The 27,393-nt window shown below is 44.2% G+C and overlaps 1 protein-coding gene and 1 pseudogene across 2 annotated transcripts; both read left to right on the forward strand.

The window, feature by feature from the left end:
• The first annotated feature begins 6 nt into the window (after positions 1-6).
• Positions 7-25,826, forward strand: LOC115144723 (tripartite motif-containing protein 16-like). Of its 2 annotated transcripts, none has more exons than XM_065002979.1 (6): positions 7-1,230; positions 1,636-1,731; positions 9,893-10,126; positions 10,278-10,437; positions 10,563-10,622; positions 25,676-25,826. In XM_065002979.1, exons 1-6 carry the CDS (start codon positions 649-651, stop codon positions 25,816-25,818), a joined length of 1,275 nt encoding a protein of 424 aa, XP_064859051.1. In that variant the 5' UTR covers positions 7-648; the 3' UTR covers positions 25,819-25,826. The 2 variants fall into 2 exon arrangements, with proteins under 2 accessions (XP_064859051.1, XP_029541624.2); XM_029685764.2 differs by lacking the exon at positions 25,676-25,826 and adding an exon at positions 10,859-12,053 and having other exon boundaries at positions 470-1,230.
• On the forward strand, positions 15,558-25,133 carry LOC115144720 (E3 ubiquitin/ISG15 ligase TRIM25-like; annotated as a pseudogene).
• Positions 25,827-27,393: the final 1,567 nt, after the last annotated feature.

A 27,393-nucleotide genomic window follows, 5' to 3' on the forward strand; every position in this document is an offset into this window, starting at 1 on the left:
CTGCTGATACAAATGTTGTAATTTACCAGACACACCATAATACTATCAGACTGTTGATACCAATGATGTCATTTAGCAGACAGTCTTATCACACCATAGTACTATCAGACTGTTGATACCAATGTTGTAATTTAGCAGACACACCATAGTACTATCAGACTGTTGATACCAATGTTGTCATTTAGCAGACACACCATAGTACTATCAGACTGCTGATACCAATGCAGGGTGAAAGGTGGCCACAAGATGTGAACTGCTATAAAAAAATTGTATAGAAAAGTATTTAGTGTTTAGAAAATACAAAAATACATTGGAGTATAGTTCAGCCCAGTATGATTTATAAGACAAGATACTCAGAAGCAATTAAAATACGTATTTCAAAAACATGTAACATAAATACTGACTATCTCTGCCTACTACCCAACAATCTGTTATACTTCCTTATCAAAGAAACCACACCCCCTCTACATACTGAGAACACAGTCAAGTAGGAAGCCACTCCCTCTACATACTGAAAACTCAGCCCAGTAGGAAGCCACTCCCTGTCCTCTGGTGTAGAGTTCCATGAAACAGAAAGTAATCTTTGACACTGAACAGAAAGTCATCTTCGACACTGCCATTGCTTAACCTACGGGAGAGAGCACCAAAATGGCAGAGAATCAGGAACTGTTCTGTTGCTCCATCTGTCTGGATCTACTGAAGGATCCGGTGACTACTGCCTGTGGACACAGTTACTGTATTGGCTGTATTAAAGAAAGCTGGGATCAGGATGTTCTGAAAGGGGTCTACAGCTGTCCACAGTGCAGACAGACCTTTACCCCAAGACCTGTACTGAAGAGAAACATCGTGCTGGCTGAAGTGGTGGAGAAACTGAAGAAGACAGGACTACAGGCTGCTCCCCCTCCTGCTCTGTGCTATGCTGGACCTGGAGATGTGGCGTGTGATTTCTGCACTGGGGCCAGAAAGCAGAAAGCCCTCATGTCCTGTCTGGTGTGTCTGGCCTCTTACTGTGAGACTCACCTCCAACCTCACTATGAATTTCCTGCTATCAAAAAGCACAAGCTGGTCAAAGCCACCGCACAACTACAGGAGAAGATCTGCTCTCATCATGACAAACTGCTGGAGGTTTACTGTCGTACCGATAAGCAGTGTATCTGTCTGCTGTGTACAATGGATGAACATAAAGGCCATGATACAGTGTCAGCTGCAGCAGAGAGGACTGAGAAACAGGTAAGACCAGAACAACTTGTTGGTGACTGTTTGATAAACAAAGAATTAAAGATACAGTAGGAACTAAGACTGTTCGAATGTGAGATAATTCAAATGAAATCGATCCACGGCAGAACAAATATGAACACAAACCTTGATTATATAGATATGTTAATCCAGATTCTCCAAATGTATCATAATTTTCTAAAGTCAAACACCATTATCATTTGTTATTAAACACCCAATCAGCTCCCCTGATTTGTGTCATGTTAAAATTATAATAATTCACATAGCAACATAATATAATTTCACACAAACACTTCCACTTTAATCTCTATCTTCTATGTGCCATATGTCACATTACTATACTATTGAGCTACTGGACAAATAAAGTTTTATATCTCATTGAAGAGTGATTCTCCACAGAGGCAGCTGGGGATGAGTCAGCAGAAGGTCCAGCAGAGATTCCAGGAGAGAGAGAAGGAGCTGAAAGAGCTCCAACAGGCTGTGGAGTCTCTCAAGGTGAGTGTTGTTGACCAGAGGAGACACACCATTTCACCTGTCTCCTCCAGTCAAAGAGAGAGAGAGGGGCCCCTCTTCAATCCCACTGACCAATGTCTGGACCCCTTTCAGAGAATAGACTGTTTAATATAACCAACAGGATATGAACCCATATGAGCCCAGGTCTACTGGAGAAACCAACGTCTTGACCATTACACAAAGAGGACATTCCCAATTGGGCCGAGGGCCGACTCTGTTCTTAAAGTCGCAGGCGGGGCTACCTCATCACATAACCATGAGTAACCATGACCGACTCATGTCCCTTATACATTAACATGGAGTTCTCTCTCTCTCGCTCTCAATTCTGTTCAATTCAAAGGGCTTTATTTCCATGGGAAACATATGTTTACATTGCCAAAGCAAGATAAATAGATAATAAATATAAGTGAAATAAACAATCATGAACATAAACCTTACACTAAAAAAGTTTCAAAGTAATAGAGACATTTCAAATGTTATTATTCAAGTGCAAACAGAGTGAGCAGTGCACCAGACCGAGTTCTGGAGGTGAAATGGAAATGAATGAGGGAGAGTTAAGTGAGGTAGAAGGTGTGGTGAAGACCTCAGAACCAGAGCCTGGCATCAATGGACATGATCAAGAAGATTCTGGTGCAGTAGGAGTTACATTGTTGGAGGAAGTGGATCCATACCTTTTGGCAGATCCATTTGTGGTTTTAGGGTGGGTGGGAAAGGAGTTGGGTGCAGTTGAATCAGTGAAGGTAACCTGTAGTGGAATTCTGATATTTGTTTGTGTTTCATTTGACCAGAGGGAGTGGGCGCTCCGTGTCGCAACTTGGGTCAAGATCTGTTTCTTGCTTTGCTCTCAGGAACAGGACACCATTGAAATGAATGATTTCTGGGGTAGCGTTAAGTGTGGAGGTGGAGCAATTGAAGTTGAAGACTCCTGGTGTTTGTGATGACCACCGTTTGGTACGACACAGACCCGGTGGTGAGCGTGGTGAAACAGAGTCAAACACTGTCAGTCCTTTTGAGTTTTGAGTCTTTACCTGAAAAAGTCATGTTAGGATATATCAGTTATCCTGTTAGAGTCTTTGTGCCGAAACCACTGCGCTGTTTCAAATCAAATCAAAGTTTATTTGTCACGTGCACCGAATACAACAGGTGTCGACCTTACAGTGAAATGCTTACTTACAAGCCCCTAACTAACAGTGCAGTTTAAAAAAATATGGATAAGAATAAGAGATAAAAGTAACAAGTAACTAAAGAGCAGCAGTAAAACATAACAATATATACAGGGGGGTGCCGGTACAGAGTCAATGTACAGGGGCACCGGTCAGTTGAAGTTGTATGTACATGTAGGTAGAATTAATTAAAGTGACTATGCATCGATGACAACAGAGAGTGGCAGTGGTGTGGAGAGGGGAGGGGCAATGTGAATAGTCTGGGTAGCCATTTGACTAGATGTTCAGGAGTCTTGGCTTAAAATCGTAATCAAATTTTATTTGTCACACACACATGGTTAGCAGATGTTAATGCGAGTGTAGCGAAATGCTTGTGCTTCTAGTTCCGACAATGCAGTAATAACCAACAAGTAATCTAACTAACAATTCCAAAACTACTGTCTTATACACGCAAGTGTAAGGGGATAAATAATATGTACATAAAGATATATGAAAGAGTGATGGTACAGAGCGGCATAGGCAAGATGCAGTAGATGGTATCGAGTACAGTATATACATATGAGATGAGTATGTAAACAAAGTGGCATAGTTAAAGTGGCTAGTGATACATGTATTACATAAAGATGCAGTAGATGATATAGAGTACAGTATATACGTATACATATGAGATGAATAATGTAGGGTATGTAAACATTATATTGGGTAGCATTGTTTAAAGTGGCTAGTGATATATTCTACATCATTTCCCATCAATTCCCACTGGAGTTGAGTCAGTGTGTTGGCAGCAGCCACTCAATGTTAGTGGTGGCTGTTTAACAGTCTGATGGCCGTGAGATAGAAGCTGTTTTTCAGTCTCTCGGTCCCAGCTTTGATGCACCTGTACTGACCTCGCCTTCTGGATGATAGCAGGGTGAACAGGCAGTGGCTCGGGTGGTTGTTGGCCTTGATGATCTTTATGGTCTTCCTGTAACATCGGGTGGTGTAGGTGTCCTGGAGGGCAGGTAGTTTGCCCCCGGTGATGCGTTGTGCAGATGTTGTTGCCTACCCTCACCACCTGGGGGCGGCCCGTCAGGAAGTCCAGTACCCAGTTGCACAGGGCGGGGTCGAGACCCAGGGTCTCGAGCTTGATGACGAGCTTGGAGGGTACTATGGTGTTAAATGCCGAGCTGTAGTCGATGAACAACATTCTCACATAGGTATTCCTCTTGTCCAGATGGGTTAGGGCAGTGTGCAGTGTGGTTGAGATTGCATCGTCTGTGGACCTATTTGGGCAGTAAGCAAATTGGAGTGGGTCTAGGGTGTCAGGTAGGGTGGAGGTGATATGGTCCTTGACTAGTCTCTCAAAGCACTTCATGATGACGGAAGTGAGTGCTACGGGGCGGTAGTCGTTTAGCTCAGTTACCTTAGCTTTCTTGGGAACAGGAACAATGATGGCCCTCTTGAAGCATGTGGGAACAGCAGACTGGGATAGGGATTGATTGAATATGTCAGTAAACACACCAGCCAGCTGGTCTGCGAAAGTCATATTCTTGGTCGTACTGATGGTGAGTTGACGCTGCTCTTATATTCAGTAGTTCTTCTCGACTGTATGTAATGAAACCTAAGATGACCTGGGGTACTAATGTAAAAAATAACACGTAAAAAAAAAACTGCATAGTTTCCTAGGAAAGCGAAGCGAGGCGGCCATCTCTGTCGGCGCCGGAAGAAGCTGTTTATAAGCCTCTTTGACCTAGAATTGGCTCTCCAGGACCGCTTGCCGTGTGGTAGCAGATAGTATGTACATGTAGGTATGGTTAAAGTGACTATGCATATATGATAAAAAGAGAGTAGCGGTAGCGTAAAAGAGGGGTTGTCGGGTGGCGGGTGGCGGGTGGTGGGACACAATGCAGATAGTCCGGGTAGCCAATATGCAGGGCACCTGTTAGTCGGGCTAATTGAGGTAGTATGTACATGGATGTATAGTTAAAGTGACTATGCATATGTGATAAACAGAGAGTAGCAGCAGCGTAAAAGAGGGGTTGGGGGGGCACACAATGTAAATATTCCAGGTAGCCATTTGATTACCTGTTCAGGAGTCTTATGTCTTTGAGGTAAAAACTGTTGAGAGGCCTTTTGATCCTAGACTTGGCGCTTCGGTACCGCTTGCCACGTGGTAGTAGAGAGAGTGATCTATGACTGGGGTGACTGGGGTCATTAACAATTCTTAGGGCCTTCCTCTGACACCGCCTGGTGTAAAGGTCCTGGATGGCAGGCAGCTTAGCCCCAGTGATGCACTGGGCCTTGCGGTCGGAGGCCGAGCAGTTGCCGTACCAGGCAGTGATGCAACCGGTCAGGATGCTCTTGATGTTGCAGCTGTAGAACCTTTTGAGGATCTGAGGACCCATGACAAATCTTTTTAGTTTCCTGAGGGGGAATAGGCTTTGACGTGCCCTCTTCATGACTGTCTTGGTGTGTTTGGACCATTTTAATTTGTTGGTGTGGAAACCAAGAAACCTGAAGCTCTCAAACAGGTCCACTACATCCCCTTTGATGAGAATGGGGGCGTGCTCGGTCCTATTTTTTCCTGTATTCCACAATCATCTCCTTAGTCTTGGTTACATTGAGGGATAGGTTATTATTCTGGCACCACCCAGCCAGGTCTCTGACCTCCTTCTTGTAGGCTGTCTCGTCATTGTCCGTGATCAGGCCTACCACTGTTGTGTCATCTGCAAACTTAATGATGGTGTTGGAGTCGTGCCTAGCCACACAGGGAGTACAGGAGGGGACTGAGCACGCACCCCTGAGGGGCTCCAGTGTTGAGGATCAGCGTGGCAGATGTGTTGTCAGGAAGTTCAGGATTCAGTTGCAGAGGGAGGTGTTTAGTCCCAGGATCCTTAGCTTAGTGATGAGCTTTGAGGGTACTATGGTGCTGAACGCTGAGCTGTAGTCAATGAACAGCATTCTCACATAGGTGTTCCTTTTGTCCATGTGGGAAAGGGCAGTGTGGAGTGCAATAGAGATTGCATCATCTGTGGATCTGTTTGGGTGGTATGCAAATTGGAGTGGGTCTATGGTTTCTGGGATAATAGTGTTGATGTGAGCCATGACCAGCCTTTCAAAGCATTTCATGGCTACGGACGTGAGTGCTACGGGTCTGTAGTCATTTAGGCAGGTTGCCTTTGTTTTCTTGGGCACAGGGACTATGGTGGTCTGCTTGAAGCATGTTGGTATTACTGACTCAATCAGGGACATGTTGAAAATGTCAGTGAAGACACCTGCCAGTTGGTCAGCAAATGCATGGAGCACACATCCTGGTAATCCATCTGGCCCCGCAGCCTTGTGAATGTTGACCTGTTTAAAGGTCTTACTCACGTCGGTTATGGAGAGAGTGATCACACTGTTGTCTGGAACAGCTGATGCTGTCATACATGCCATATACAGGTCATATACTAAATCAAGATAAGGGCAACCTCAGAGGGGACATGTAATAGTTACAGACACATTCCCATAAGAAGACAAGCCTGACCTCTCCCCTCTCTGGGCCCAAGTAACTTTACCACATAAGCATACTTATGAAAATTGATAAAACATCTTATTTATCAATGTTACCTAAATAATTCTGATTCTGCCACAACATGAGTGTGGGTAACATGTCACCTGCCTCTGATTGAGAACCACTCCAGACAGCCATAGACTTTGCTAGATAACCCCACTAGCTACAATCCCAAATATATACACACCAAAACCCCTCAGGGGCTCAGGGAGAGGTCTAGCCCATCCTGTGCCACCTCCACACTCTAGTCCTCCGGTAGCAGCTCCCCGCACCAGGCTTCCTGTGCGTGTCCTCGATCCAGTACCACCAGTTCCAGCACCACGCACCAGGCTTTCAGTGCGCCTCGCCTGTTTAGCGCAGCCAGAGCCTTCCTCCTCTACAGCGCTGCCGGAGCCTCCCGCCTGTTCAGCGCAGCCAGAGCCTGTCTCCTCTCCTGCGCTGCTGGAGTCTCCCGCCTGTTTAGCGCAGCCAGAGCCTTTCTCCACTCCTGCGCTGCCGGAGCCTCCCGCCTGTTCAGTGCAGCCAGAGCTGTCAGCCTGCATGGAGCAGTCAGAGCTGTCAGCCTGCATGGAGCAGTCAGAGCTGTCAGCCTGCATGGAGCAGTCAGAGCTGTCAGTCTGCATGAAGCAGCCAGAGCTGTCAGTCTGCAAGGAGCTGCCAGTCTGCAAGGAGCTGCCAGTCTGCAAGGAGCTGCCAGTCTGCAAGGAGCTGCCAGTCTGCACGGAGCCGCCAGAGCTGCTAGTCTGTAAGAAGCCGCCAGAGCTGTCAGCCTACATGGAGCAGCCAGAGCCGCCAGTCAGCATGGAGCAGCCAGAGCTGTCAGTCTGCATGGAGCTGCCAGTCTGCATGAAGCAGCCAGTCTGCATGGAGCAGCCAGAGCTGTCAGTCTACCTGAAGCAGCCAGAGCTGCCAGTCTGCATGAAGCAGCCAGAGATGTCAGTCTGCAAGGAGCTGCCAGTCTGCAAGGAGCTGCCAGTTTGCAAGGAGCTGTCAGTCTGCAAGGAGCTGTCAGTCTGCAAGGAGCCGCCAGTCTGCCCAGCGCCGCCAGTGCTCCCAGTCTGCCCAGCGCCGCCAGTGCTCCCAGTCTGCCCAGCGTCGCCAGTCTGCCCAGCACCGCCAGTCTGCCCAGCGCCGCCAGTCTGCCCAGCGCCGCCAGTCTGCCCAGCGTCGCCAGTCTGTCAGGATCAGTTAGATCCACCAGTCAGCCAGGATCCACCAGTCTGCCAGGATCCGCCAGAAGTGCCAGTCAGCCAGGATCCGCTAGAAGTGCCAGTCAGCCAGGATCCGCCAGAAGTGCCAGTCGGCCAGGATCTGCCAGGATCTGCCAGTCGCACCAGTCAGCCAGGGTCCGCCAGTCAGCCAGGATCCGCCAGTCAGCCAGGATCCGCCAGTCAGCCAGACTCTTCCAGATCTGCCAGACTCTTCCAGATCTGCCAGTCAGCCAGACTCTTCCAGATCTGCCAGTCAACCAGACTCTTCCAGATCTGCCAGTCAACCAGACTCTTCCAGATCTGCCAGTCAACCAGACTCTTCCAGATCTGCCAGTCAACCAGACTCTTCCAGATCTGCCAGTCGGCCAGGATCTGCCAGTCGGCCAGGATCTGCCAGTCGGCCAGGATCTGCTGAGACCACCAGTCAGCCAGGATCTGGTAGATCTATCTACCTGCCTGAGCTTCCTCTCACTCCCGAGCTTCTTCTCACTCTCGAGCTTTCTCTCACTCTCAAGCTTTCTCTCACTCTCGAGCTTCCTCTCACTCCCGAGCTTCCTCTCACTCTCGAGCTTTCTCTCACTCTCGAGCTTTCTCTCACTCTCGAGCTTTCTCTCACTCTCGAGCTTTCTCTCACTCCCGAGCTTTCTCTCACTCCCGAGCTGTCCTTCAGTCCCGAGCTGTCCTTCAGTCCCGATCTGCTCCTCAGTCCAGTGGGGTTCTGGGTGAGGACTACTAGGCCATGGTTGGCGGCGAGGGTGGTCTATCCAGGGACGCGAGGAGAGGGGACTAAGACATTGACTGAGTGGGTTCCACGTCCCGCGCCGGAGCCGCCATCATGGACAGACGCCCACCCGGACCCTCCCTATTGTTTTGAGGTGCGTTCGGGAGTCTGCACCTTAGGGGGGGGGGGTTCTGTCACGCCCTGGTCTAAGTATTTTGTGTTTTTCTTCATGTATTGGGTCAGGCCAGGGTGTGGCATGGAGTTTTTGTATTGTGGTGTGTTTTGTCTTGGGGTTTTGGTGTGTATATATTTGGGATTGTAGCTAGTGGGGTTATCTAGCAAAGTCTATGGCTGTCTGGAGTGGTTCTCAATCAGAGGCAGGTGCTTATCGTTGTCTCTGATTGGGAACCATATTTAGGCAGCCATATTCTTTGAGTTTGTCGTGGGTGATTGTCGTTAGTGTCCTGATGTCCTTGTTCTGTGTTAGTTGACACAAGTATAGGCTGTTTTCGTTACGTTTATTGTTTTTGTAGTGTTTTGTATTGATTCGTGTTTACGTGTGTTTTTTCCATTAAACATGGATCGCAATCTACACGCTGCGTTTTGGTCCGACTCTCCTTCACCACACCTAGAAAACCGTTACAACATCGGACCGTCATCTTAATGTACCCGGAACAGGAGGTTACATTTTCGTCAAGGGCTTATATAGGGGAGGGAGAAGGGTGTGTTTCATAGTTTATAACTCATGTCTCTTCACAGGGAGCAGAGCTCTAATCTTATGAAAACCCAATTCTCTCATTTGGAAGCTAAAATTACATTGAATCTTTTCACAAATAGTTTCATTTAAATTGCATTCAAATTGCACAACAATTCCATGTGAATCTGTTAACTATAATGTGTAAACTTTCCCAGATACAGTTTATCTCGTCCTGTCATCAGTCATAATGTCTCAGATGACAGCCGAACTGACATCATACTCATTAAGTACCAACAGATATTTTTAACTGGTTCGATTACCGAAATATGGTTCCTTTCCCTCCACTTTTTTGATGTTCCCAGACTCTCTGTTTAACAAAGGCTATTCAAGAGTCCCTCTGTAGAGTCAGAGAGAGAGGGAAGGGAGAAAGGTATTTATGGGGGGGATCATAAACCTTACCCACAGGCCAACATGACACAGGCCAAACCTGGACTATGCTGGGCCAATTGTGCGCTGCCTTATGGGACTCTCAATCAGGCCTTCATGAGTTTTACAAAATTATCAATATTGTTAAGATGTTTCAGGAGGTATGGGGGCTCAGGGAGGCTGTCTGTACGGCCGGAGAGGAGGGGTTGGATGTATTGTTGGAATGTGGTGCTGGATGGTGTATTGTACTGTGGTGTTGGGTACTGTATAATGTGATTGTGTGGAGGTTGTGGTGGCACGCAATGTGTTTTTAGGAGGGGGTGGTGTTAGTGTAATGAGGTAAGTAAGATAAGTAAGTTAAGTCAGTCTCTGTCTGTCTCTCTCTCTTAACAGCACTCTGCACAGGCAGCAGTGGAGGACATTGATAATATATTTACTGAGCTGATCTGCTCCATTGAGAGAAGGAGCTCTGAGGTGAAGGAGCTGATCAGAGCCCAAGAGAAGGCTCAAGTGAATCAAGCTGAAGGACTCCTGGAACAAGTGGAACAGGAGATAGCAGAGCTGAGGAAGAGAAGCACTGAGCTGGAGCAGCTCTCACACACAGAGGATCACATCCATTTCCTCCAGGTAACTAAACTGCCTTGATACATGTGAAATGAAATTTTAACTCAACGTGACACTCAATAATTTGGTTCTGTTCTTCTCTCTCTCTCTCTCTCTCTCTCTCTCTCTCTCTCTGTCTCTGTCTCTGTCTCTCTCTCTCTCTCTCTGTCTCCAGAGTTATCAGTCTCTCTCCAGTATCAGTGTATCTTCAGACTTACCCAGCATCGTTGTCAGTCCTCTTCAGTACTTTGGAGATGTGAGTAAGACTGTGTCTGAACTGAGAGAGAAACTAGAAGACTTCCTTAAAGGAGAATGGAACAAGATCTCCACTACAGGTGTGTTGAAAATAATAAGAACATCAACTTTAGACCATTGAAAGTTCCCTACTAGTCATATACATGTGGAATATGGTATGATGATAACATTCCCTCTCTCTGTCAATGTGTTTGTGTGTCTGTAGTGAATATAGTGGATGTTGTACTACCTCCAGAGCCCAAGACCAGAGAACAGTTGTTACAATGTGAGTCTCTTTATTGTGAAGTAACTAACAGTCTATTTTTACTGACACTCCTAACAATCCCTCTACAAATATATAGCAATAGTAGATCTAATCAAAGACTGGGTATCTATCTGGCTCCTCATATTTCTCTGATTTGATTTCTGCTGTGCTCTAATCAAAGACAGGGTAGATACAGTATCTGACTTAACTTATTGTTCTAACTCCCCTCATTGGTCTCTGCTCTGCTCTTCTCCCAGATTCCTGTCAGCTCACACTGGACCCCAAAACAGTATACACACGCCTCTCTCTGTCTGAAGGGAACAGAAAGGTGACCTATACAGCCCAACCCCAACCATATCCTGACCATCCGGACAGATTCACAAACCATTGTCAGGTTCTGTGTAGAGAGGGTCTGTCTGGACACTGTTACTGGGAGGTGGAGTGGAGTGGGGATGTTGATACAGCAGTCTCCTATAAAGATGTCAGCAGAACAGAGAGAGATGGTGGATTTGGAGACAATAAAAAGTCCTGGAGTTTAGAGTGCTCTAGTGGTGGTTATTGTTTCATACACAATAATGTTGTGACTAAAGTATCAGGCCCTCAGTCCTCCAGAGTAGGAGTGTACCTGGATCACAAGGCAGGTACTCTGTCCTTCTACAGTGTCTCTGACACAATGACCCTCCTCCACAGAGTCCAGACCACATTCACTCAGTCCCTCTATCCTGGGTTTTATCTCTATAGTTATAATGATACTGCTGAGCTGGTTAAACTGTAGTAGGGTTCCCAAAGATACTAGTCATGCTGGTGGTGATGGTCCCCAGATATAATCCCCGGATGTGATGATTCATTCTGCTCTGATCTTCAGAAGATGTTATGCATTCATATTTCATAAATTGCATTGTTCATTTCCATTAATCATGATGTATGGTGTTGATGTATATTGTTGGTCATTCAGAACCATTATTTTTTCTCAATTGGGTTTCTGTAGTTTTACTCAGTGGAACAGATAGTAACTAAACAATATGGTCTTGTTTCCTGGACACAGATTAAGCCTAAAGAGAATGTTCAATGGAGATTAACCAGCCCTAATTTTATCCACCTGGTGGTGCTATTGACCAAACAATAAAACCAGCAGATATCTTGATTTGCCACTCAGTATATCAGTAATGTTCAGAATAGTACTTTAATAGGACTTTCTATTTTGATTAGGTCGGGGTGTGACTAGGGTGGGTAATCTAGGGTGTTTATTTCTGTTGGCCTGGTATGGTTCGCAATCAGAGGCAGCTGTTTATCGTTGTCTCTGATTGGGGATCATATTTAGGCAGCCATTTCCCCACTGTGTTTTGTGGGATCTTGTTTTTGTGTAGTTGCCTGTGAACACTCCATTGTCATCACGTTTTGTTTGTTCTTTATTGTTTTGTGCGTTTCACTTCAATAAATATGTGGAACCCATATCACGCTATTTGAGCCTGTAAAGGTGCAGCATGGTAAGCGTACATTTGAACTTTATTTTAAAATGACGCCGACAAAAAAACAACCGTGAAGCTTTGGGCTATGTGCCCTGAACAACTACAAAGTTAACTTCCCACAAAACAGGTGGGGGAAAAGGGTACCTAAGTATGGTTCTCAATCAGAGACAATGATAGACAGCTGTCCCTGATTGAAAACCATACCAGGCCAAGACATAGAAATACAAAACATAGAAAAAAGGACAGAACGCCCAACCCAGTCACACCCTGGCCTAACCAAAATAGACAATATAAAGCCTCTCTATGGCCAGGGCGTGACAGTAGTGGAATGACTTTAGCTTCCCTCCAGCCATGAGGGCATACGCTCTCTAGTAGGTTTAAATGAAATATGTGGCAAATAGGAGTGGCAATATCGTCTGCTATTATCCTCAGTAATTTTCCATCCAGAATGTCAGACCCCAGTGACTTGTCATTGTTGATAGACCATTTTTTTCACCTCTTCCACACTCACTTTACGGAATTCAAAAGTACAATTCTTGTCTTTCATAATTTGGTCCGATATACTTGGATTTGTAGTGTCAGCGTTTGTTGCTGGCATGTCATCCCTAAGTTTGCTTATCTTGCCAATGAAAAGGTCACTAAAGTAGTTTGCAATATCAGTGGGCTTTGTGATGACTGAGCCATCTGATTCAATGAATGGAGCCGAGTTGGCTTTTTTTCCCCAAAATTTCATTTAAGGTGCCCCAAAGCTTTTGACTATCATTCTTTATATAATTTGTCTTTTTCATAGTGTAGTTTCGTTTTCTTTGAGTTTAGTCACATGATTTCTTAATTTGCAGTGCGTTTGCCAATCAGTTGGGCTGCCAGACTTCATTGCCATACCTTTTGCCTCATCCCTCTCAACCATACAATTCTTCAATTCCTTATCAATCCAAGGGGATTTAACAGTTTTTACAGACATTTTCTTAATGGGTGCATGCTTATTAGTAACTGGAATAAGTACTTTCATAAATGCGTCAAGTGCAGCGTCTGGTTGCTCCTCATTACACACCACAGACCAGCAAATATTATTTACATCCTCAACATATGAATCACTACACAACTTATTGTATGAACTATTATACACTATATTAGGCCCAGCCTTTGGAACTTTGGTTTTCCTAGATAAGGCTATTATATTGTGATCACTACATCCTATGGATTTGGATACTGCTTTAAGGCAATCTGCAGCGTTAGTAAAGACGTGATCAATACGTGTTGATGATTTAATTCCTGTGCTGTTTGTAACTACCCTGGTAGGTTGACTGACTACCTGATCCAGGTTGCAGGCACTGGTTACAGCTTGAAGTTTTTTCCTGAGAGGGCAGCTTGATGATAGCCAGTCAATATTTAAATCACAGAGAAAATATACTTCTCTGTTGATATCACATACATTATCAAGCATTCCACACACATTATCCAGATGCTGACTGTTAGCACTTGATCTATAGCAGCTTCGCACAAGAATGGGCTTTTTGAACCTGTAGCCATATTACTTCAACAGTATTTAACATTAGATTGTTTCTAAGCTTTACAGGAATGATGTTCTGAATATAGACCACAACACCACCTCTGTTGGCATTTCTGTCTTTTCGATACATGTTATAACCATGTATTGCTACCACTGTATCATCATTGGGTATTATCTAACTGAGTTTCTGATATAGTCAGAATATGAATATAATTTGTTACAAGCAAGTTATTGACTTCATGGACCTTGTTTCTTAGGCTATATATGTTAATATGGGCAATTTTGAGCACTTTTCTGGGTTGCTTGATTGTTTTAATGCTTTACTGGGACGCTTAACAGAGGTAGACTTACTCATGTTATTTACATTGGAGATGATAGTGCAGGGTGAGCTGCATGAGGTGGTCTTCCTACTATTGCACACCGCCTCAGTGCTAACAGTGTAACTCACCAGAAACAAAATTGTAGACCTGCACCAGGCTGGTAAGACTGAATCTGCAATAGGTAAGCAGCTTGGTTTGAAGAAATCAACTGTGGGAGCAATTATTAGGAAATGGAAGACATACAAGACCACTGATAATCTCCCTCGATCTGGGGCTCCACGCAAGATCTCACCCCGTGGGGTCAAAATGATCACAAGAACGGTGAGCAAAAATCCCAGAACCACACGGGGGGACCTAGTGAATGACCTGCAGAGAGCTGGGACCAAAGTAACAAAGCCTATCATCAGCAAGGGCATTGAAGATGAAACGTGGCTGGGTCTTTCAGCATGACAATGATCCCAAACACACCGCCCGGGCAACGAAGAAGTGGCTTCGTAAGAAGCATTTCAAGGTCCTGGAGTGCCTAGGCAGTCTCCAGATCTCAACCCCATAGAAAATCTTTGGAGGGAGTTGAAAGTCTGTGTTGCCCAGCAACAGCCCCAAAACATCACTGCTCTAGAGGAGATCTGCATGGAGGAATGGGCCAAAATACCAGCAACAGTGTGTGAAAACCTTGTGAAGACTTACAGAAAATGCTTGACCCCTGTCATTGCCAACAAAGGGTATATAACAAAGTATTGAGATAAACTTTTATTATTGACCAAATACTTATTTTCCACCATAATTTGCAAATAAATTAATAAAAAATCCTACAATGTGATTTTCTGGATTTTTTTTTCTCATTTTGTCTGTCATAGTTGAAGTGTACCTATGATGAAAATTACAGGCCTCTCTCATATTTTTAAGTCGAAGAACTTGCACAATTGGTGGCTGACTAAATACGTTTTTGCCCCACTGTATATATATATATATACTCCAACATTGACTGGTACAGTGTATGTATATTTATATATATTTATACTCCAGGACTCCAACATTGACTGGTACTGTGTATATATAGTTATACTCCAGGACTCCAACATTGACTGGTACTGTGTATATATAGTTATACTCCAGAACTCCAACATTGCTCATCCTAATATTTTAATGTTTCTTAATTCTTTTACTTTTTACATGAGTGTGTATTGTTAGATTTTACTGCACTGTTGGAGCCAGGAACACCAAGCATTTCACTACACCAGCAACCTCTTTAACTAGGATAGGATAAAGTAATCTGCACTAAAGTGGCTGTTACTGATGTCATGTGACCAAGTCGCTCTGGAAAATTGCTAAATGACTTAAATGTAAATGTTGTAAATATTTTTGACCAATAAAATTGGATTTGATTGTATTTTTGAAAGTGTTAAATAATTCTCAATCCGCGTTGTGTCTTGTCTAAGAACAGCCCTTAGCCGTGGTACTGTATATTAACCATATACCACACCTCCTCAGGCCTTATTGATTAATTACAACACATAAGTGTATTTATTATAAGGCATTATAAAGGTCATTAAAATAATTATAATATGTACTTCATATAAACTGTTACCCTTTATATATTCTAACAACTCACATGTTAAGATTAATTATGTCATTTGTTCCATGTTAAGGGCTCTAACCAAGGAACAAAACTATTTGTCTCCCTCTTGCTGTTGCATGCAGTTCCTCTCTCTTCCTCCATTCCTCTAACCCCTCCCTCCCTCCTTCTAACCCCACCCCTCTGGCAAAACCTTGAAGTCCCTCCCCCTCCTACAAACTCTTTTCTGAGGAAACAAAACTGATCTGAGTCTCTGTGTGATCTGTCTGTGTGAGAGTGAACAACCATCCAAATGGCTCATCAGGGAGTTCTGCTGGATCAGGACCAGTTATGTTGTTCTGTCTGTCTGGATCTACTGAAGGAGCCGGTGGTTATTCCCTGTGGACACAGTTACTGTAGGAGCTGTATTGAGGGCTGCTGGGATCAGGATGTTCTGAAAGTGGTCTATAGCTGTCCTCAGTGCAGAGAGACCTTCACCCCAAGGCCTAATCTGAGGAAAAATAACATGTTGGCTGAGATGGTGGAGAAACTGAAGAAGACAGGACTACAGGCTGCTCCCCCTCCTGCTCTGTGCTATGCTGGACCTGGAGATGTGGCGTGTGATTTCTGCATTGGGACCAGAAAGCAGAAAGCCCTCATGTCCTGTCTGGCGTGTCTGGCCTCTTACTGTGAGACTCACCTGCAACCTCACTATGAATTTCCAGCTTTGAAGAAGCACAAGCTGGTCAAAGCCACCGCACAACTACAGGAGAAGATCTGCTCTCAACATGACAAACTGCTGGAGGTTTACTGTCGTACCGATAAGCAGTGTATCTGTTATCAGTGTTTGATGGATGAACATAAAGGCCATGATACAGTGTCAGCTGCAGCAGAGAGGACTGAGAAACAGGTAAGACCAGAACAACTTGTTGGTGACTGTCTGATAAACAAAGAATTAAAGATACAGTAGGAACTAAGACTGTTTGAATATGAGAGAATTCAAATCAAATTGGTCCACAAATATGAACACAAACCTTGATTATATACAGTTGAAGTTGGAAGTTTACATACACCTTAGCCAAATACATTTAAAATCCGTTTTTCACAATTCCTGACATTTAATCATGGTAAATATTCCCTGTTTTAGGTCAGTTAGGATCACCACTTTATTTTAATGTGAAATGTCAGAATGATAGTAGAGTGATTTTTTTTTTCAGCTTTTATTTCTTTCATCACATTATCAGTGGGTCAAAATATTACATACACTCAATTAGTATTTGGTAGTATTGCCTTTAAATTGTTTAACTTTGGTCAAACGTTTCGGGCAGCCTTCCACAAGCTTCCCACAATAAGTTGGGTGAATTTTGGCTAATTCCTCCTGACAGAGCTGGTATAACTGAGTCAGGTTTGTAGGCCTCCTTGCTCGCTCATGCGTTTTCAGTTCTGCCAACAAATTTTCGATAGGATTGAGGTCAGGGCTTTGTGATGGTGACTCCAATACATTGACTTTGTTGTCCTTACACCATTTTACCACAACTTTGGAAGTATGCTTGGGGTCATAGTCCATTTGGAAGACCCATTTGCGACCAAGCTTTAACTTCCTGACTGATGTCTTGAGATGTTGCTTCAATATATCCACAGAATTTTCCGTCCTCATGATGCCATCTATTTTGTGAAGTGCACCAGTCCCTCCTGCAGCAAAGCACCCCCACAACATGATGCTGCCACCCCTGTGCTTCACGGCTGGGATGGTGTTCTTTGGCTTGCAAGCCTACCCCTTTTTCCTCCACACATAACGATGGTCATTATGGCCAAACAGTTCTATTTTTTGTTTCATCAGACCAGAGCACATTTCTCCAAAAAGTATGATCTTTGTCCCCATGTGCAATTGCAATCAATAGTGGCTTTTTTATGGCGGTTTTGGAGCAGTGGCTTCTGCCTTGCTGAACGACCTTCCAGGTCTTGACGATATAGGACTCGTTTTACTGTGGATATAGATACTTTTGTACCTGTTTCCTCCAGCATCTTCACAAGGTCCTTTGCTGTTGTCCTGGGATTGATATGCACCTTTCGCACCAAAGTACGTTCATCTCTAGGAGACAGAAGGCGTCTCCTTCCTGAGCGGTATGACGGCTGAGTGGTCCCATGGTGTTTATACTCGCGTACTATTGTTTGTACAGATGAACGTGGTACCTTCAGGCATTTGGAAATTCTTCCCAAGGATGAACCAGAATTTTTTTCTGAGGTCTTGGCTGATTTCTTTTGATATTCCCATGATGTCAAGCAAAGAGGAACTGAGTTTGAAGTTATGCCTTGCAATACATCCACAGGTACACCTCCAATTGACTCAAATTGTGTAAATTAGAATCAGAAGCTTCTAAAGCCATCACATCATTTTCTGGAATTTTCCAAGCTGTTTAAAGGCACAGTCAACTTAGTGTATGTAAACTTCTGACCCACTGGAATTGTGATACAGTGAAATAATCTGTCTGTAAACAATTGTTGGAAAAATGACTTGTCATGCACAAAGTAGATGTCCTACCTGATTTGCCAAAACTATATTTTGTTAACAAGATATTTGTGGAGTGGTTGAAAAACAAGTTTTAATGACTGCAACCTAAGTGTATGTAAACTTCCGACTTCAACTGTACATATGTTAACCGAGATTCTCCAAATGTATCACCATTTTCTAAAGTCAAACACTATTATCAATGTGAATGCCCTTTTATGAGTCCAAGGTTCAGTCTTAATGCCTTGAAAACATGTATGCCTACCATAAAAACTAGAATCATTCACATATCAACATAATAACAATAGCAAACAGATACTTCCTCAACATTTGAATCCCATCTTCTATGGGCCCTATGTCACATTACTATACTATTGATCTACTGGACTAATAAAGCTTGATAGCTCATTGAAGAGTGATTCTCCACAGAGGCAGCTGGGATTGAGTCAGCAGAAGGTCCAGCAGAGATTCCAGGAGAGAGAGAAGGAGCTGAAGGAGCTCCAACAGGTTGTGGAGTCTCTCAAGGTGAGTATTGTTGACCAGAGGAGACACACCATTTCACTTCTCTCCTCCAGTCAGAGAGAGAGAGAGTGGAGTCAGTCGGATCTCCGTGGGATGTCTGGACCCCTTTCAGACAATAGACTGCTTAATGTAACTGGCGGAATATGAACCCAGTTCTACCACAGGAGAAACCAACATATTGACCATTACACCAAGAGGACATTCCCTATTGGACCAACACTGATTTTGAAGTCAAAAGCGGGTCTCTCTCTCTGTCTCTGTCTCTCTCTGTCTGTGTTTTTTTGTGGCATGGACAACATATGCTTACATTGCCAAAGCAAGTGAAATAAACAATCAGAAATTAACAGTAAACATTACACTCACAAAGGTTTCAAAGGAATGCAGACATTCAAGTGTAAACAGAATAAGCCGTGCACCAGACTGAGTTCTGGAGGTGAAATGGAAAGGAATGAGGGAGAGGTAAGTGAGGTAGAAAGCTCAGAACCAGAGCCTGGCATCAATGGACATGATAATGAAAAATCTGGTGCAGTAGGAGTTACATTGTTGGAGGAAGTGGATCCATACCTTCTTGCAGATCCATTTGTGGTTTCAGGGTGGGTGGTAAAGGAGTTGGGTGCAGTTGAATCAGTGAAGGTAACCTGTAGTGGACTTTAGAAGTGATATTTGTTTGTGTCCTTCTGACCAGAGGGAGTGGGCGCTCCGTGTCACACAACTTGGGTCAAGATCTGTTTCTTGCTTTGCTCTTAGGACAGGACACCATTGACAGGATTGATTTCTGCGGTAGAGTTAAGTGTGGAGCAATTGAAGTTGAAGACTCCTGGTGTTTGTGATGCCTGCACGTTTGGTACGACGCAGACCCGGTGGTGAGCGTGGTGAAACACTGTCAGTCCTTTTGAGTTTTGAGTCTTTACCCGACAAAGTCATGTTAGGATATATCAGTTATCCTGTTAAAGTCTTTGTGTTGAATCCACTGAGCTGTTTCAGGTGCAACGTTTATGGTCATGTTGCAGCAGTTTGTAGGAGGGAGATTCCAAGATGTGGGAAGTGTGTAGGAGGTTATGGGATAGAGGAATGTGTCGTTTTGGTGGATAAAATTGTGTGTCAACTGTAGGGGTGTCCATGTTGCTGGGGATCTGAAGTGTCCAGTGAGAGAGAGGCAGGTTGAGGTGGATGGAGTCAGAGTAGTGCAGAAGGCGTCGTATGCTGAGGCAGTGAAGAAAGTAGAGGAGGATGGGTCAAAGGGGAGGGATCCTGAGAGGATCCCTGTGAGTAGTAGATCTGTGCAGCACAGAGGGATAGGTCAACGAGTGATATATGCTTCAGTAAGGTTAGCTTCTTAGCATTCATGGTTATCAACTGTACCAGAGAAATGGAATGTAAATCACAGAAAATAGATGTTGTGGTGGCAGCTGCAGAGAAGTATTTGGTCATACGAGATTTGACTTCAGAAGAGTTACCGGGTGTGTTGAGTGGTGGTGTTCCGTCCTCCTCAAAAAAATAAAGGGAACACTAAAATAACACATCCTAGATCCGAATGAATGAATTATTCTTATTAAATACTTTTTTCTTTACATAGTTGAATGTGCTGACAACAGAATCTCACAAATTATCAATGGAAATCAAATTTATCAACCCATGGAGGTCTGGATTTGGAGTCACACTCAAAATTAAAGTGGAAAACCACACTACAGGCTGATCCAACTTTGATGTAATGTCCTTAAAACAAGTCAAAATGAGGCTCAGTCGTGTGTGTGGCCTCCACGTGCATGTATGACCTCCCTACAATGCCTGGGCATGCTCCTGATGAGGTGACGGATGGTCTCCTGAGGGATCTCCTCCCAGACCTGGACTAAAGCATCCGCCAACTCCTGGACAGTCTGTGGTGCAACGTGGCGTTGGTGGATGGAGCGAGACATGATGTCCCAGATGTGCTCAATTGGATTCAGGTCTGGGGAATGGGCGGTCCATAGCATCAATGCCTTCCTCTTGCAGGAACTGCTGACACACTCCAGCCACATGAGGTCTTGCATTGTCGTGCATTAGGAGGAACCCAGGGCCAACCGCACCAGCATATGGTCTCACAAGGGGTCTGAGGATCTCATCCCGGTACCTAATGGCAGTCAGGCTACCTCTGGCGAGCACATGGAGGGCTGTGCGGCCCCCCCAAAGAAATGCCACACCATGCCTGACCCACCGCCAAACCGGTCATGCTGGAGGATGTTGCAGGCAGCAGAACGTTCTCAATGGCGTCTCCAGACTCTGTCACATCTGTCACATGTGCTCAGTGTGAACCTGCTTTCATCTGTGAAGAGCACAAGGCACCCATGGCGAATTTACCAATCTTGGTGTTCTCTGGCAAATGCCAAACGTCCTGCACGGTGTTGGGCTGTATAAGCACAACCCCCACCTGTGGACGTCGGGCCCTCATACCACCCTCATGGAGTCTGTTTCTGACCGTTTGAGCAGACACATGCACATTTGTGGCCTGCTGGAGGTCATTTTGCAGGGCTCTGGCAGTCCTCCTCCTGCTCCTCCTTGCACAAAGGCGGAGGTAGCGGTCCTGCTGCTGGGTTGTTGCCCTCCTACGGCCTCCTCCACGTCTCCTGATGTACTGGCCTGTCTCCTGGTAGCGCCTCCATGCTCTGGACACTACGCTGACAGACACAGCAAACCTTCTTGCCACAGCTCGCATTGATGTGCCATCCTGGATGAGCTGCACTACCTGAGCCACTTGTGTGGGTTGTAGACTCTGTCTCATGCTACCACTAGAGTGAAAGTACCGCCAGCATTCAAAAGTGACAAAAACATCAGCCAGGAAGCATAGGAACTGAGAAGTGGTCTGTGGGGTGTCTTGCTAATTGCCTATAATTTCCACCTGTTGTCTATTCCATTTGCACAACAGTATGTGAAATGTATTGTCAATCAGTGTTGCTTCCTAAGTGGACAGTTTGATTTCACAGAAGTGTGATTGACTTGGAGTTACATTGTGTTGTTTAAGTGTTCCTTTATTTTTTTGAGCAGTGTATATACAGTCGGGCAAAAAAGTATTTAGTCAGCCACCAATTGTGCAAGTTCTCCCACTTAAAAAGATGAGAGAGGCCTGTAATTTCCATCATAGGTACACTTCAACTATGACGGAAAAAATGAGATTTTTTTCTTCAGAAAATCACATTGTAGGATGTTAAATGAATTTATTTGCAAATTATGGTGGAAAATAAGTATTTGGTCACCTATAAACAAGCAAGATTTCTGGCTCTCACAGACCTGTAACAACTTCTTCAAGAGGCTCCTCTGTCCTCCACTTGTAAACCTGTATTAATGGCACCTGTTTGAACTTGTTATCAGTATAAAAGACACCTGTCCACAACCTCAAACAGTCACACTCCAAACTCCATTATGGCCAAGACCAAAGAGCTGTCAAAGGACACCAGAAACAAAATTGTAGACCTGCACCAGGCTGGGAAGACTGAATCTGCAATAGGTAAGCAGCTTGGTTTGAAGAAATCAACTATGGGAGCAATTATTAGGAAATGGAAGACATACAAGACCAATGATAATCTCCCTCGATCTGGGGCTCCACGCAAGATCTCACCCCGTGGGGTCAAAATGATCACAAGAACGGTGAGCAAAAATCCCAGAACCACACGGGGGGACCTGCAGAGAGCTGGGACCAAAGTAACAAAGCCTACTATCAGTAACACACTACGCCGCCAGGGACTCAAATCCTGCAGTGCCAGACGTGTCCCCCTGCTTAAGCCAGTACATGTCCAGGCCCGTCTGAAGTTTGCTAGAGAGCATTTGGATGATCCAGAAGAAGATTGGGAGAATGTCATATGGTCAGATGAAACCAAAATATAACTTTTTGGTAAAAACTCAACTCGTCGTGTTTGGAGGACAAAGAATGCTGAGTTGCATCCAAAGAACACCATACCTACTGTGAAGCATGGGGGTGGAAACATCATGCTTTGGGGCTGTTTTTCTGCAAAGGGACCAGGACGACTGATCCGTAAAGGAAAGAATGAATGGGGCCATGTATTGTGAGATTTTGAGTGAAAACCTCCTTCCATCAGCAAGGGCATTGATGACGAAACGTGGCTGGGTCTTTCAGCACGACAATGATCCCAAACACACCGCCCGGGCAACGAAGGATTGGCTTCGTAAGAAGCATTTCAAGGTCCTGGAGTGGCCTAGCCTGTCTCCAGATCTCAACCCCATAGAAAATCTTTGGAGGGAGTTGAACGTCCATGTTGCCCAGCAACAGGCCCGAAAACATCACTGCTCTAGGGGAGATCTGCATGGAGGAATGGGCCAAAATACCAGCAACAGTGTGTGAAAACCTTGTGAAGACTTACAGAAAACGTTTGACCTCTGTCATTGCCAACAAAGGGTATATAACAAAGTATTGAGATAAACTTTTGTTATTGACCAAATACTTATTTTCCACCATAATTTGCAAATAAATTAATAAAAAATCCTACAATGTGATTTTCTGGATATTTATTTCTCATTTTGTCTGTCATAGTTGAAGTGTACCTATGATGAAAATTACAGGCCTCTCTCATCTTTTTAAGTGGGAGAACTTGCACATTTGGTGGCTGACTAAATACATAAATAAATAAATACTTTTTGCCCCACTGTATGATGAACAGAGAGTAGCAGAAGCTTAAATAGAGGGGTTGGCGGGTGTTTGGACACAATGCAGATAGCCCGGTTAGCCAATGTGCAGGAGCACTGGTTGGTCGGGCCAATTGAGGTAGTATGTACATGAATGTATAGTTAAAGTGACTATGCATATAAGATAAACAGAGAGTAGCAGCAGCGTAAATGACTTAAATGTAAATGTAAATGTACATACCCCAACCAGAAGCCATGGATTACAGGCAACATTCGCACTGAGCTAAAGGAGTAGAGCTGTGGCTGGGGTCTTTGACAATTTTTAGGGACTCTAACACCTGGTGTAGAGGTCCTTACAAGCAGCTTTGCCCCAGTGATGTACTGGGCCGACGCAACCATCAAACAGGCGGAAGCCAAGAAATTGCCGTACCAGGCAGTGATGCAATACAGGTCAGGATACAGGGAACCTCAAATGTTGGAATCAGACTACCTTTTGAGGATCTCATACCCATGCCAAATCTTTTTAGTTTTCTCAAATAGGCGGCAGGGCTTGGACCAACTAGTTTACAGACTACAAAGGGATCCACAGCCGAGAGGTGCCCAGTGACACGAGCCTTTTCCAGTAGTCCTCTATCATCTCTTTAGTCTAAATTGAGGGATAGGTTGTTATCTGGCACCACCGCCAGGCAACCTCAATAGTCTGAGGCATGCATGATCAGGCCTACCAGCTATTCCAAACTTAATTATGGTGTTGGATGGCAGGACACCGTGGGTGAACAGGGAGTACAGGAGGGGACTGAGCAAGCACCCTGGGGAGCTCCAGTGTTGAGGATCAGTGTCAGATGTGTTGCATACCCTCACCACCTGGGGCGGCCTGTCAGGAAGTCCAGGATCCAGTTGCAGAGGGATTACCAGGACGTGTGTTCCGGGCATGTGCTGACCAACTGGCAGGTGTCTTCACTGGGACATTTTCAACATGTCCCTGATTGAGTCTGTAATACCAACATGCTTTCAAAGCACTTCATGGCAGACCACCATAGTCCATTTACCCAAGAACACAAATGGTATGGTGGTCTGCCTAAATGACTACAGACCAGGGACATGTTGAAAATGTCACTGAAGACACCTGCCAGTTGGTCAGCACATGCCCGGAACACACGTCCTGGTAATCCGTCTGGCCCCGCAGGCTGTATGTTGACCTGTTTGGTCTTCACATCGGAGATCGTGATCACACATCCCTGGAAACCATAGACCATGCACTCTCAGTGTTGCATTGCCCAAACAGATCCACAGATGATGCAATCTCTATCACTGGGCACTCCACTGTGGATCCCTTTTTCCCTGTAACTTGGACAAATTTGGAACACCTATGTGAGAATCTTGCCCTGTGATTGACAGCTCTGTTTGATGGTTTCAGCACCATAGTACCCTCAAAGCTCATCACTTAGCTAAGGATCCTGGGACTGTAAACACCTCCCTACAGTCACTGCAATGCACTTATTGATAAAGTCAGTGACTGGTGTGTATTCCTCAATGTTATGGAAGAATCACGGAACATGTTCAGCTCAGTAAAGAGTCTGAGCATCTGTCATCTCCATTTTTTTATAGCTGCCTGTGCAGAGCAGGCTGTTGTGGTCGGATTTACCAAATGGAGAGGGAGAGCTTTGCTGTTGTGGAGACAGGAGACTGGATTTTTTTCCCTTGTCATTTAACATGTTGATGAGCCATCCTCATTACACTAACAGCCCCTGAGACCTAAAGGGGTGTGGTGCCTGGGCCTGGGGGGGGGGGGGCGTGCCACCTAACCTCCACACAATTGGAATTATACAGTACCCAACACCACAGATTGTGTGGAGGTTATGGTACACCAATGTGTTTTTAGGGGGTGTTACCATCCAGGATGGCTCATTAAGACAAGTCAGTACTCTCTCAACCCCTCCTCTCCAGCAGCCTGCACAGACATCAGATCTTTACTGAGGCCCAGGCACCACACCCCTCATGTGGGTCTCAGCAGCTGCCAGGCCCTCAAGTGAGTCAAGCTGAAGGACTCCTGGATCAACATGTTAAATGTCACACCAGAGGAACATCCAATCCAGGTATCCTGTACTCCACACAGAAATTATAAGTTTCAATAATTTGATTCGGGTACAAAGCTCTCCCTCCAGAGCCTATCTCCCATTTGGTAAATCCATCGTTGTCCACAACTCTATCCTTTGATTGTAAGACTGCTTGAACAGAGAAAAAATTAAAGCAGGAAGCACCAGTCCACTACAGGTCTGAAAACAATAAAAAAATTGGTCAGATGAAATGCAGATGATAAACTGTCAATGTGACTGTGTTTTGAATATACAGACTGGAACTCCAGAGCCCAAGACCAGAGATTCTTCCGATAACATTGTGAATAACTAACAGTCATTTTTACTGACTACCAACAATCAATAAGTAGCAATAGTAGAGAATCAAAGACTGGGTATGTATCTGGCTCCCATATTTCTCTGAGTGACTGTTGTGCTCTAATCAAAGATGAGATACAGGTTAAACTGTAACTCCCTCATTGGGTCTGCTCTTCTCCCAGATTCCTGTCAGCTCACACTGGACCCAAACACAGCACACACAACCCTCTCTCTGTCTAAAGGGAACAGGAAGGTGACTGTACAGGCCAAGTCCAACCATATCCTGATCATCCAGACAGATTCACCAACCATTGTCAGGTTCTGAGTAGAGAGGGTCTGCTGAGCTGGTTAAACTGGGAGGTAGGGTGGTTATGTTTATACAGCAGTCATGCTGGTGGTGATGGCCCCCAGATGGAGTTTAAGTGGTCTGTTTTTTGTACAATAATTTGTCTGACTGTATCAGTTGAATAGGAAATGTAATGTACCTATTTTTATCAAATACAATGTTTTAATCTTGACATTTCCATGAATCATGATGTCTGGCTGTTAAATGTAGGGTATTGTTTGTCATTCAGAACCATTGATATGTTTTCTCAATTTGTTCTCTTTGTAGTCTAGCTCAGCTGGTTTTGAACAGATACTAGTCATGCTGGTGTAGTCTAACTGAGCTAAACTGTAGTGGGATAGATACTAGTCATGCTGGTGGTGATCAGATATAATGGTCTGTTTTTCTGTACAATAAACTGATATAGGGAATTAAAATGTAATGTACCTATTTTTATCAAATACAATGTTTTAATCTTGACATTTCCATGAATCATGATGTCTGGTGTTGATGTATATTGTTTGTCATTCAGAACCATTGATATGTTTTCTCAATTTGTTCTCTTTGTAATTCTCCTCAGTGGCTTTGAACAGGTAGTATCACTTACTAACTAACTAAACTATATGGGACAGGTACTATCTCTTACTAACTAACTAAACTATATGGGACAGGTACTAACTAACTAAACTATATGGGACAGGTACTATCTCTTACTAACTAACTAAACTATATGGGACAGGTACTATCACTTACTAACTAACTAAACTATATGGAACAGGTACTATCACTTACTAACTAACTAAACTATATGGAACAGGTAGTATCACTAACTAACTATCTAAACTATATGGAACAGGTAGTATCACTAACTAACTAAACTATATGGAACAGGTAGTATCACTAACTAACTAAACTATATGGAACAGGTAGTATCACTAACTAACTAAACTATATGGAACAGGTAGTATCACTAACTAACTAAACTAAACTATATGGAACAGGTAGTATCACTAACTAACTAAACTATATGGAACAGGTAGTAACACTAACTAACTATCTAAACTATATGGAACAGGTAGTATCACTAACTAACTAAACTAAACTATATGGAACAGGTAGTATCACTTACTAACTAACTAAACTATATGGGACGGACACAGATTAATCCTAGAAGCATGTTCAGTGTAGATTCTCAATGTAGATGTCCAGGAAACCAGCCTTAAATGTGTAATCTTTCATCCTCCCATACTGCTCAGTCAAGCAACATTAAATCTGTCCAGCAGGTGGTGGTATTGACCAAACAATAAAACCAGCAGATATCTTGACTTGCCACTCAGTATATCAGTAATGTTCAGAATAGTACTTTAATATCATTGGAGATTGATGGTCTTTTTAATCCACTATCCAGAGCCAGAAACAGATAAAGTTAGGTCTGCTACTGTTCAGTGATTAGATATGATTTATGGTGATGGAAAAATAAAAAATACAACACTAAACTAAACCTTTGTTATTTATTCCAAGGTGTGTCTTTAACTTGTAAATGGATTGTGTGGAGGTGAGCTAGTGGTGTGGCTG

The sequence above is a fragment of the Oncorhynchus nerka genome, linkage group LG17, assembly GCF_034236695.1.
Source record: "Oncorhynchus nerka isolate Pitt River linkage group LG17, Oner_Uvic_2.0, whole genome shotgun sequence".
Classification (NCBI taxonomy): domain Eukaryota; kingdom Metazoa; phylum Chordata; class Actinopteri; order Salmoniformes; family Salmonidae; genus Oncorhynchus; species Oncorhynchus nerka.